The following is a 13,195-nucleotide window of genomic DNA, read 5'->3' as shown; positions in this document are numbered from 1 at the left end:
AGGGCTCCGACTTCTTCAGGGAAACAAGTCAAAATAGTTGTAACAGCAAGTAAATAATTTTTAATTAACCCCTTCATTTTTTCCATTTCATTAATTTATATTGAAAATTCCCTATCTACATGAGACTCCTCCATAAGAGTAATTCTACCCTAAACTAATATCACCACTTTAGACCTAGTACCCAAGACAAATATAAAGCCAGGTGATGACACAACCCCCCAGGCTCCACCTTTATTTAAAGTCTTAGTTATGGATTGCCCTTCAACACAGCAAGGACCATCGCCATTTCAGAGCAGCGAGGAGCTATACTTTAAAAAGTTTCCCTGCATTAGGGTCTACTGGTAAAAACTTTACTGTTATGTGGCCATAAAACATAATCACATATATCACTTTGCCATACTCTCTGTCAGTCCTTGGACCTACCTAGTATATTTGAATATGGGAAAGCGTGTGACCTTCTTCTATTCCTCTCAGGATGCATTGCTCAAGGGATGATCGCCAGGCCTGAGTACTTCCCCTTGGGGACAAGGGGAAGGTCATTAGTCCTACACTATGTAAGTCCTCACACTGAGATTTCACAGTGCTATTTTTTTAAGGGGTGACCTTCTTCTGAAAATACTAACCTGGCTGTGTCTAACTGAAGATGCTTTTAGAGTCATTGACCTGGAACATGCATGCAGACTGGAAAGTGAAAACTTTTGATTTGCAGGTCTGTGCCTCAGACAATGTTAAAGACTTTGAATCAGCACAACATCCTGGCCAATGGCAATTTCTGAAAGAGAGGCCAGCAATGGGCGTCTTCATACTCTCTCAGTAAGTCTCTGAGGTAACTGCCCACCCAAAGGGCTATTTCAGTTTTTGTTGGAAGCTGGTCTATCTATATATTTCTTTAGGACCCCAGCAGTATGGTCTCTTTGACAGAGTTCCCAGCTCTGCCACCATTTGTCTTGAAGTACCCACTTTAATCTTACTGCTAAGGTAAGATGCAAATGTGAAAGCATTACAAATTTGGTTTCAGCAGACTAGTGACTCTTCCGCTCCTATTGCATTTGGCTTAACTGCTATAATATCTGTGCACTGGAGACCCCAAAGTTATGGTATTTGAACTAAAAGTGAGTTAATTATAATGACCAAGGATTTTATAGCTTACATTTCTTAGTAAGGTAAAGTTGAATCTGCTTATCTTTTGCCCTCCCTGGTTCCTCCTTTCCCTCGAAATCCACATGAAAAGTATAAAAAAAAACCTTTCTATTATCATTATATAACGTACTGTGTTTTGGACCCACTGAGAGATGTCATCACTAGATCTGTGTGCTTCTTTATGCAATGCAAAAGATCATGGCTGGTGAGAAGGGCCCCACGGTGCTGTACATAGGTTCCTGAAAACATTACAGCACCCTCTCAACAGCCATCGGCCTTGATACAAGCAGTGGGCAGGCTTTTATGAAATGTTACACAAATATCAAAGTGCCTTTACGGGTAGATGTCAGTCTGGGGGAGTGGGTATTCCTGGAAAGGCTGCATTTGCATGCACAGCAACCTATGTAAAACCCACATGTCACAAAGCTCTATCTCAGTCACAGGTCATGGGTCCTCAAACAGGATAATGACCAAAACACACAGCTAACACCACCCATGAATGGCTACGAAAAAAACATTGTACTATTCTGAAGTAACCTCTATGAGACCTGATCTAAATCATAGGGCACCCTTCAAACAGAGCAGTTTGCTAAAGAACAGCAGGTCAAACTACCACTTGGAAGGTGCAGAAGTCTTATTGCTGGCTATAAAACTCGCTTGATTACAGTGATTTCCACTAAATCACTGCAACAAAATATTGGGTTAAGGGTCCCATCATTTTGGTCCATGCCATTTTAATTTGTTTCATTATTTAAAATATTCTGTTGAATCAAAAAGTAAAAGGTCTTTTTTTTGTAATATATTTAGAATAAACAATAGTGGATGCCAATGACTTTTGTCAGTTTCAAGCTATTTCAGAGAAAACTGTGGGTTCTTTTTTTCTTGGAAGAGTACCAACAAATGTGTCCACAGTTGTATAGAGGTGAAAAAAACAGGTGAGCATCTCAGGCTTGCCCTTATATACTGCATCTTTCACAAGCAAGCACAATACCTATATGACTTAATGAGCAGCAGCAGAATGTAAAACTTTCATAAGGTTTATGCAATCTCTGTGCAGAAATTAAGGAGCTCTTACATTTGCATTAGGTCCACACCATTAATAGCAGACTTAATATTTTTTCCAATAATATCCATTAAGGAGCACTAAGAGAACCTAGTAATAAATCATACTGGCATATAACATGGGCAAGGTGGATTTTTTTTCTACAGAGGGAATATGTCTATTAGAGGCTTGCCAAATATCCTCCTGTATAATTTGTCACTATGTTTTCTGTAGTTACTTAATAGCAAAATATTTTAAATCTAAAATAAGAATTCTTTCTGATTCTGAAGCAGAGAAGGATGCTAATATGCAAACTAGTCGCTAAATCAGATACCCAGGAGAATTTATTGTCTATGCTCACTCTACTTTAACGTGGACCTAGCGGAAGATATATTTTTTCATGATAAGTGCTGTATGCTACGTAATGTGCAAACGTAATACTTCCTGTATTTACAACCTTTCACAGAGATTACAGAACCCTTGAGAATGCATTTTTATTTTTCCAGGGGCATGGAGCCATTTTTGTTCAGGCATCATCTTGAATCAGCAACTAGACTAAGATTCTGGCTCTTAAATGACTTATTCATCTACATCTTCATGTTTGTGATCATTGGCTGGGGTGGACTGGTGCGTTACAATAATGCTTGGATGAGAAATTGATGTAGAGCAGGGGTGTCAAACTCAATTTAATCGTGGGCCGCATCAACATTATGGTTGCCCTCAAAGGTATCTGTAAGACTGTATAAATGTATCTAATCTTTATCATAATTGCCTCTGCAATCGATTATCACTGGTTTTAGTAATAACTTAATACCTAGATTTGAAAGTAGAAGTCTAGGAAATGGCCTGGTGGGCCGGAATGGGCCCCTGGGCCATGAGTTTGACACATGTGATCTAGAGAGTAGGTAACCTATGTTCCTATACCTATGTAAAGTACACTTCTTGAAATCCAGACTCTCTATTGTGGCATGAAAATTACAGAGCAAGTGTGGCGATAAAGACACCTGTGTGTATAACATAGAATACATTGATGCAGTTTAGCTTTACCTTACTATATAACTGATTTAGAAAGTACATGAGGAAAGCCACTCTTATGTGGTTTCCATCACAAATATATAGTCACTGCAATGCCACATTGACTTGACCTGGAGCACGAGGACAGATGGGACATGCAATTTCTTTTACGTTCATGATCAGCCTCTTGGACTTATAATAAGGTAATGTGCACCTTTCAGTATCCTCTCTATTAACACACAGCTCTAACAGTGACAGCTGATAATTAACTGAAACTAAGTAGCCAATACATAAACCATGCAAGTCTTAAAGTAGAACTAGTAGCCAATACATAAACCATGCAAGTCTTAAAGTAGAACTAGTAGCCAATACATAAACCATGCAAGTCTTAAAGTAGAACTAGTAGCCAATACATAAACCATGCAAGTCTTAAAGTAGAACTAGGGTCTCCCATTTAATAATATGTGCTGTACCACCTAAATTTAAGTGCATCCACACTTACAGTTTTCACTTAGTTGATCTGCAATAGCCTACAAATACATGTTGAGCCTACCAGTGAAGTCCACCTAATGCAGCTTCCGGTGATAGGGTGGCAATGATGCTGCACTGCTCCTAAATTCAGACTAGAGTTGTCAGTCTCACGTAAGCTATGCCTGCTTGCCAAGGATGTTACAGGGGTTGTGGCTATGAGCACTGTCACTGCTAATTTAAAAGCTTGTAGCTGGTTGGTCAGCCCCTGGCCACACCAAGTCCTGCCCACTGCTTTCTGGATTGACAGCACTGCCTCTGTTGCTGAAACCCTCCCACAGTGAGCTGCAGTGTCTGGGAGGGGGCTGTGCGTGAAACACAAATTAAGGTGATTTGGCTCAGTCAGGGAAGGAAAAGGAATTTTTTGTTTACTTTATAAGGCTTGTGCATCACACAGTAACTGGATTTGAGACTTGTTTAGAGTGTAATACAGAAGAATTATATAGTAGATATACTTTATAATATTGAGCAGCTGCCATTTTTCTTGTATTGCATTAATGCACAGCTGAGATTAGCTACAGCAGGGTTCTTTGTGTGTATGCATCATATGAATGAACAGAGCAACTCCTAAGAAAGCCTGCTCTCAGTTCAGGTAATGTTCACAGTCCCACTGTAGGATACAGGATACAGAGATGCCTTGATACAACTCTTCAGCTTCCATGTATATTTCCATATGTATGCAACTGAGATCTCTGTTTTTAAATTAAAACAGATCAGTCAGTTTCTCTGATGACAGGCAGGATGACTAATAGAGAATTTACGTTCCATTGTACATTAAGCTTCAATACCACTGTTTTTGTAGTAATGCAATAACATGCTCTCTGGTAATGTTCAACTCTCACAATACGCTCTCTTTTTATGTATATCTGTAACATCACTCTTTCTGGTAATGTGCAGCTCTTTACCAATCTCTGATAGTGATAAAATGCAACATGATAGGTTATATGTCAGCGGCCTACTAGCTTATGAGTAAACAAATCAAAGCTCTTGACCTGTCAAGATCTGGCAGCAATAACCTTTACTTCTCCATTAAAAAAGAACTCCAGCGAGAAATGGGATTGTTTTAGGAATACATTGCATAATACTATTACCAAGTGCATACCATTGGGTAACAAAAATAAAAGATCAAGAGCTAAGCCTGCATGGCTAAATAAAATGTTAAAACAACACATCAAAGAAAAGAAGCTGGCATTTAAAAGATGTAAGATGGAGGGGACTGAATTGGCATTCCAGAGCTACAAGGAATGTAATAAGAGATGTAAACATAAAATCCGGGCAGCTAAAATAGATTACGAAAAGCATATTGCCACAGTCAGTAAAAAGAATCCCAAAAAATTTTCCCAATATAAAAACAGTAAAAAGGTAAGAAAAGAGCAGGTCGGCCCAATAAGATAAGAACGGGAGATTAATCATAAACGACCCCGAGAAGGCCAAGGTATTAAATAAATTTTTCTCCTCGGTATACACTCTAGGAAAAGATGGGTTTAATGGAGTAGCTTAGTGGTAAAATACCGCAGTGGTTGATAGAAGCCGGGGTTCAACAAAGACTGGAAAAACTTAATGAAAATAAATTAATAGGACCGGATAACCTGCACCGCAGGGTACTTAAAGAACTCAGTCATGTTATAGCAAGACCGTTATTCCTCCTCTTTAAGGACTCGTTAATGACTGGAAAGGTACAAAGTGACTGGCGTAACGCAACGGTAGTACCAATATTTAAAAAAGGCTCATCATGCCAACGTGGCAACTACATACCAGTCAGTCTAACATCAATGGTATGCAAACTGTTTGAGTGAATGATAAAGGACTACTTAGTGGTTTTTGTTTGTGACAAAGGTATAATAAGTGAAAAGCAGCATGGATTTATGAAGGACCATTCTTGTCAGACCAACCTACTAACATTCTACGAAGAGGTGAGTAGAGATGTGGCTAGAGGAAAACCAGTGGATGTGGTATATCTGGATTTTGCAAAAGCATTTGACACAGTACCACACAGACGCTTAATACACAAGCTGAGATCTATAGGCATACATGAAATGGTGTGTACATGGATAGAGAACTGGCTACATGAACGTGTCCAGAGAGTATTGATAAATGGCTCTTTTTCAGATTGGTCTAAGGTTGGTAGTGGCGTTCCCCAGGGTTCTGTGCTAGACCCCATACTGTTTAACCTGTTTATTAATGATATTGGGGAGGGTGTTAATAGCCATGTTTCTGTGTTTGCGGATGATACTAAGGTAAGGTGCGTGGAAGCCGTGCGACCTCTACTACTGTAAGGTCGCACAACTTTAAACTTACGAACATGTACGAAAACCGCCGAGCATCGTACGATGTTCGACAGGTGTGTAGCATGTTCGTACGATAAAAGCCGGACAAGTCGGTGTGCGCAAGTGTACACTGCCCGTTCGGCATTGCGGTCATCGGAAGCCCGCCCCTCAGGGGGGCGCGGCTTGCGATCATCGCAAGTATGATCTGCCTGTCCAAGATAGGCAGATCTTACGTTTTTTTAAGTACCTTACAACCATCGCAAGACAAAAGTCTTGAGATGGTTGTAAGGTGTGTGCACAGCATAAGATTGGAAGGGTAATAGACATGGGCGTAGACAGTATAAAATTACAGGAGGACCTGAATAAAATAGGGGAGTGAGTGAATATACAGCAGATGAGGTTTAATGTTGAAAAATAATATTAAAAAATTATATATTAATATTATATTAATAATATTAAAAAAAAGTAATGCATGTTGGGGTTAAAAACAGGCAAGCAAAATATACATTAATGGGTAATCAACTAGGGAAGTCAGAAATAGAAAAAGATTTGGGGGTCATAGTAGACCACAGATTGAATAATAGTTTGCAATGCCAGGCTACGGCAAACAAAGCTAGCAGAGTGCTGTCTTTTATTTAAAAAGGGAATGTACAGTAGAGACAAAGCAATAATTTTGCCACTTTATAGATCTCTGGTTCAGCCTCATCTTGAGTATGCGGTTCAATTTTGGTCACCAGTCCACAGAAAGGATGTCCTGGAGCAGGAGAGAGTCCTAAGAAGACATAAGCTATGAGACAAGGTTGCTAAATTTAGACTTGTTCACGCTCGAAATGAGGCGATTATGAGGGGAGATGATTTTAATGTACAAAATGCTTAGTGGTGATGCAACATCCGCAATAAACTTTTTACCATAAACTCCATAACAAAAACTAGAGGCCACCACCTAAAATTGGTCAGGAAAGGTTTAACGACAAGGGGTGTATGCGGCTTCTTCTCATTCAGATCGGTTACATTTTGGAACTCTTTGACACAAGCAGTGGTATCAGCAGAGAGTATTGAATCAAAAATCAATTAGATACTGTCCAAAGACATCGTAACATACATGGGTACAGGTACTCCTAAAACCAAAGACCACAAAGAGACTCGTATGCACACATGCACACTTACACATCAGGGTTCAACCTCAAATACTATGTAACTATGTAGCCCCACCTCTTTATTTTTTTAAATCTTCAGTAATAAGTGGACCTTGTGCTGGAGTGCAAGGTCTGCTTCGAGTGGCAGGTTTAGATGCAAACTCCATTTAGCACACTTCTAGCTAAGTGTATGCACACAGTATACAATGGCAGTTTACTTAAAAATTAAAACCACAGTGTCCTGTTTTGTAAAATTGAGTTAGCCGATAACTATTTCCCCTTACTGTATTGTTTGCATCTAAGTGGTCTGATATCAGCCCACCAATCATTATAAACTACAGAGGGGTTGGTTACTTCATTCTGAGCAGCCAGTTAAAGACATTGCCCCACACAGAAGTTGCTCCTGGCCAGACCCTCAAGAGGAAGTAGCCAGCCGCTGGTGTGGACGGGTTGTCCCATACTGTAAACAGTGAGTATACAAATGGTCTTTGTTTTTGTATTCCTATTTCTTAGGTTTAGCTTCACTTGAAAATGTATGTTTTTTTAAAGATTTAGATGCCCAGGTTATAAAAAAGTTTTGTACAACCACTGCACACATGGCTAAAATTGTAACTACTTTCTGCCATTTTCATGTACTTACAATCCATAAATCTGAGGGGCAATTTCCAGTCTGTTGAGGTGCATATATAGTTCTATGTCATGTTTCTTCAGTAGCTGGTCTTGGATATTGTTGACTTTTGTCACAATAGCAATGGAAGGCCCAATGTCCTGAGGTCTTGCAAATGGCGGGGTTGAGATCAATTCATCTTTATCCTGCAATGCAAAAGAAAAATTAAGAGTTGCAGAAAGCATGCTATACATTTAGTGAATTAGGAAGACAAATTAAAAGTGTATCAAACTCCAGTTTAATATACAGATTTAGAATATATTCATGTTTTTTTGTAAGCTCTAAATACAATATGAAAAGTCTGATGTTCTTAGAAGCAGAGAGGAAATACATTCAGAATTCCTAAAAATTTAGGTTGATAACTCAATACAAAATTATCATCATTGGTTTTACTGTCAGTGGCCAATAGTAAGGTTTGATCTTGATTCAGGGTTTGTGGCAGGAGAGCTAGGCTCGTCTAGGCACATTGTACGACAGCTTCAGCCAGTGAGACAATTATTGTTTTTTTTAGACCCACTTAAAGTTACTAAACCCAGGATTTAAATCTTAAAAATGCATTCAAGCAACTAAACTATTAGCAATACTGTACCTTGTTTGTGTATACCTCTGCTGTGGATCCTCAAATTATCTCTGAGTTTGTGCTGACACTGTCCTTCCTTCTGGAGGGTCACTATTTTTGTTCCCGGTGGTTCCTGTGGGTGTTGTAAAGTAGCAACCGCTCCAAGCTTGTTCTCGTGATACACTAAAATCTCAGTTCTCCATAGTCCCTGTGTGTGTTGTAATGTAGCTACCATTCCAACCTCATTCACCTGATGGACTGCAATCTAACGTTTAGTTTACTAATTTGTATTGAGATTGTAGCCTATCACAAGAGCGAGCTTGGAGCAGTGGCTACTTTATACATTTATCAAAACATTTTTAGTCCTGCAATAGATGGCTTTCACCTAGCTGTAATGTGTGTATGGCTGGGTTCATCTCTATTGTTTAGAGAGTCCCAGGATAAGGCACAGAACACATTCAGCGCCAACAAAGGCGGACTCTAGAGAGTTATTTTTCAAATGCGCTTTGTTGATTCGATGACAAAAGAAGGTTATTATGAAAACCTCAAATTTATATTGGCTACTTTTTTCTGCCTGTGGTTTACCACGAAGGCTGAACTGTAGGAAGCTGCTACTAAGCAGTGTAAGAGAAAAAAAATCAATGCAAGTAAATGAAAAATATGCAGAAATATAAATGTGACATTTAGCAGATGGATGCTTGTTTCTTACCTTACGAGAATCATGCTCACATGTGGAGAACCAAGGCTCTGCGCTTCCCATAAGGTTTGAAAACAAGGCACTAGAACAATAATATCTATATTATCAAAAGTGAAATGTAGCATGCTCAAGATATATTTATACATATGTGTATATAATCTTATTTATATCAGTGAAACCATACTGCAGTTTAGTTAAACAACGCCTCACCCTCTAACACAGGCACAATAGCAAGTTTGGGTGTGTTGAGGGTAGAAAAAAATATAAATATAAAAAAAACAACATAAAAGCTTAATTAACACTAATGCACTGCAGTATAGGGAAAACTTAACAACATGTGCTGCGGCACTCTGCCATTCATTTTGAATGGCTCCTCATTGCACATATATAGTGCAGTACAATGTGTCATAGTGCACAGAAAACATATGAAAACACTTATCGTGTGGTGTGGTGAACTCCACTGAACAGAATAATGCAGGTGCATTTTTACCTGCATAGCGTTTTGTTGATAACCTAATCAAAATGAAAGGCAAAAAGAATGGAACTGAAGATGCTAGCATAATTAGAGCTAACAAGATAGTATTAGAACATAATAGCGCTAACAAGCTATTATTTTAATAACAACTAATGGTAAAATGTGCTTTAGGAAAAACCATGCCATCTTCTTTATGTTCATCTCTGCTTTTGACTGTAGAGACCAACATAGAGAGTAGAGACAGTAGATATGGTTTCATGTTTCTTGAAGTATAGTGAGTTGTTTACTGCTGTCAACAACCCCAGAACTCCATTGCCCCCACACACTGTTCTTAGCCAAACATTCCAAGAGATAGTAGGGGAAAACAAGATAAGAAAAAACCTAGCACAGGCTTAGACTTTGCGACCCCTTACTTTAATACCAGGCTCAGGACCACAAGGTTCATTATAATGACAATAGTCTGGGCTATCGATTAAGTTTATTAAAAAAGGTGCAAAGGATCTAATGAATCTGCAGATTACAATAGTAAAATATGAATCGATTCAGACTTACTAGGCATCATGTTCTAGGTAATCAGGATTCAACAGAACCTTCATTTCTTCACTAAAAAGATATACACATATTAATTGGTTAATACAATCATACAAAAAGATGATGTCAATAAGAACACCAGTTTAACAATAAGATTTAGAGAGAAAGAACACAACTTTTATTTTATTTGCAAGGCTAAGATTGGAGGTGAAATAAAAGCTTTCTGGGCCATGTGCACAACTTGAACCAACACCATCCTTCTTTATTATAGTCTCTGTATGTGACATGAAGATCAAAATCTGACTAGTAAGGTTAATTTAACTGTATGCTTCAGACCAAATACAGTGCCGACAGTAGTGTTGCAGTGATTTGAAGGAGCGACGTGATACAGTACAGGCTCACAGCCTGGTCACAGTGACAAAGAAAACAAAAGCTGCGGCCGAAGATACCAATCAGATGACCGCTGCCAATTTCTTAACTTCATTACAATAATAATAAGTGGAATCTGTTCTAGTATTTAGAAATTAGTAACTCTGCATAGACGTGCCTTTCCTAGTTCCATTATCTTTTCTTTCAGTGCAACAAGGAAAATGAACATCCTCTATAATTCTGCACACAAAGTATTTTTTTTGTTGTTCAGAAATATACATATTAATAAGCTTTTTCAGATAAAATTCAGAAATGCCAATATCTTCTGTTACAAAAGAATAGTTATTTTTCAGCCGCTTGTTTTGGAACAGAAGAAATAAAAAGCAGCTTTTTCTTCCAAGCACCTGTGACAATCATTAATCCTCTCGTTATTAGTGTAGAACAAATGAAGTAACATTAATCAGTGGTACCTAACCATTGGCATATATTACTGCCAGATAAGCAAAGAATTTGAGAGGAAGGCATCCAGTCCACCAAACTACTTCCATTAAGAAAAATAATAATATAAATATGATATGATTAATATATGTAAAGGCAGAGAGAGAGAGAGCAAGAGAGAGAGAGAATATTAACTATCTGTAGGTTATTACGCTTTCTGCAGACAGGTCAGTTTAAAATAAATAAAATATTTTACGATAATATTTTCCCCACAATCCCTTTCATCACTTGCATGTCTATTACCACTGCGCAAACAATGGTGTAATAGCCAAGCATAGTTGTTGACAAAACATGTGAATTTTTCTGATACCCAGAGATGTTTGAATTATGTCCATTCTATGGCAAACATAAAATAGCTTAGCAATCTTTTGGACATATGAGCTGCACAGTGATTAAAGTTCAAATTTAAAACTGGTCCAAACACAAGACACTTCGTTCTCATGATAATGAGCTAGATGTTTAGTTACCGACTGCAAATTGTGTTTAATTTTTCTAATACTACAAAGCTATTACATAAAAGTTATGCAATAGCCTTTTTAAAGTGACACTAAACTCAGGAATTACATTTAAAAATACATTTAAGTACCATAACAATTAACAAAAAAAAGTACCTTATTTGTGTATCACTCAGCTTTAGATCCTCAAATCATGTCTACATTGGTGTTGGCACTGTTCCCCCTTCTGGAGGGTGGCTACATTTGTTCCCCATGGTCCCTGTGTGTGTTGTAAAGTAGTCACCACTCCAAGTTCGCTCCAGTGATGGACTACAATCTCAATATAAATTAGTAAGCCAAACGTGAGATTGTAGTCCATCACTGGAGTGAGCTTGGAGCGTTGGTTACTTTACAACACACACGGGGACCAAGGGAAACAAAAGTAGCCACCCTCCAGAAAGAAGGACAGTGTCAGCACCAATTCAGAGATGATTTGAGGATCAACACCTGAGTGATACACAAATAAGATACATTTTTGTTAATAGTTAGGATACTTTAATGCATTTTTAAGATTTAATTGCGGAGTTTAGTGTCACTTTAAATAGAAAAGTGCTACTTCTTATATGCTAATTAAAGTGGAACTCAAAAAAGTGAAGATTTTCTATGTTACAGGAAACTTCCAGAAATGTTAATTATACTTAAGAAATACCCTGAAAATGCTATTGTTTTGGAATTCCTCCTGAAAAATAACAGTGTACTTCCTGATATGTAAGTGCCTGGGCACTCCTGTGCCTACAACGTCATAGCTGTATATCTGCAGTGTGAGATCTAAGGCACTGCTGCCTCTGACTACAAGTCTCAGGAGATTAGGAGTGCTCACAGTTCTATACGATACGCTCTGACATCAGGAAGCAAAACCCTACCTCTACCAAGAGTTGCAGGGAGACTACAGGCAGTACGAGTTACTAGGTGCTCTCTACCCGTCTATTTCTGGGCACCTAGAGTTTAGTGTCTCTATAATAAGTGCAACAAATAAGCATTACTCTGAGGAACTGCACAGGATTGGGTTATCTAAGCATCTACTGCTCCAAGAGTCTAAAATTAACCTAGATTTTTTTTTTCAAGAAATCCTGAGTTGTTCTTTAAGACATGCAGTTATCAGAGAACATTGCTAATATATTTCATATATATATGTTAGTAATAACTTTCACATGCATGTACATTTATGTTACTGTCTATCTCCAGCCAATCCTTTTGGGGGTTTAGATATAGTGGGGAAGAGTAAATATTTCTTTCTGTGACCATATTTCTGAGATTTTTTCTAGCTTCCTGTTCTTGTGACACCTGTACAACAAATGAGAGGTGCAGTTATCACCAATAAAAGGAAGTTGCAGACAACAGTCAAAACACTGTTTTGACTGTTTTGACATCAGATGTTTTAACCTTTCCGCTACAAATGTGTCTGTATTTGCATGTGTTTTTGTCTGTATCCACATCGAGAAATTTTCCACCACTTCCTGTTCTGACAGAAACTGATGGAAAATCTCCCCAATACACACATAGCAAAATCCTCTTCAGATATTCAGAAATGAACATATTCTCACCTGGGCTGTGCAGCTTCGCTTGCATGCATGAATGCTTGATGATCACAATGAAGTATAAACAATATAGGTGCCAACAATTCATGCATTCCCTACAAGAAAAAAAACAAAACAGGAAGCAATCGGTTAAATAAGGGCAAAGACAAATGATGAGCAGCTTGCACATCTCCAGGCAGTGACAACAGGTTCACCAGAGTTGTAAGAGAAGTCCTCTACATCAAACTGGAACAGCAATCC

At 38.3% G+C, this 13,195-nt stretch overlaps 1 protein-coding gene across 2 annotated transcripts in view; it reads right to left on the bottom strand.

Moving 5' to 3' along the window:
- TBC1D5 (TBC1 domain family member 5) overlaps positions 1-13,195 on the bottom strand; it is a 261,642-nt gene that overhangs the window by 144,414 nt on the left and 104,033 nt on the right. For both annotated transcript variants that reach the window (XM_018574269.1, XM_018574338.1), the window contains exons 8-11: positions 12,962-13,050; positions 10,078-10,128; positions 9,063-9,132; positions 7,768-7,940 (exon numbers count right to left, since the gene is read on the bottom strand). In XM_018574269.1, the coding sequence (XP_018429771.1) occupies positions 7,768-7,940; positions 9,063-9,132; positions 10,078-10,128; positions 12,962-13,050 (383 nt within the window). The remainder of the gene's footprint in view (positions 1-7,767; positions 7,941-9,062; positions 9,133-10,077; positions 10,129-12,961; positions 13,051-13,195) is intronic.

The sequence above is a fragment of the Nanorana parkeri genome, unplaced genomic scaffold, assembly GCF_000935625.1.
Source record: "Nanorana parkeri isolate BGI_ZX_2015 unplaced genomic scaffold, ASM93562v1 scaffold4, whole genome shotgun sequence".
Lineage (NCBI taxonomy): Eukaryota > Metazoa > Chordata > Amphibia > Anura > Dicroglossidae > Nanorana > Nanorana parkeri.
Note: the sequence above shows the minus strand (reverse complement) of the source record. Positions and strands in the feature narration are given on the sequence as shown.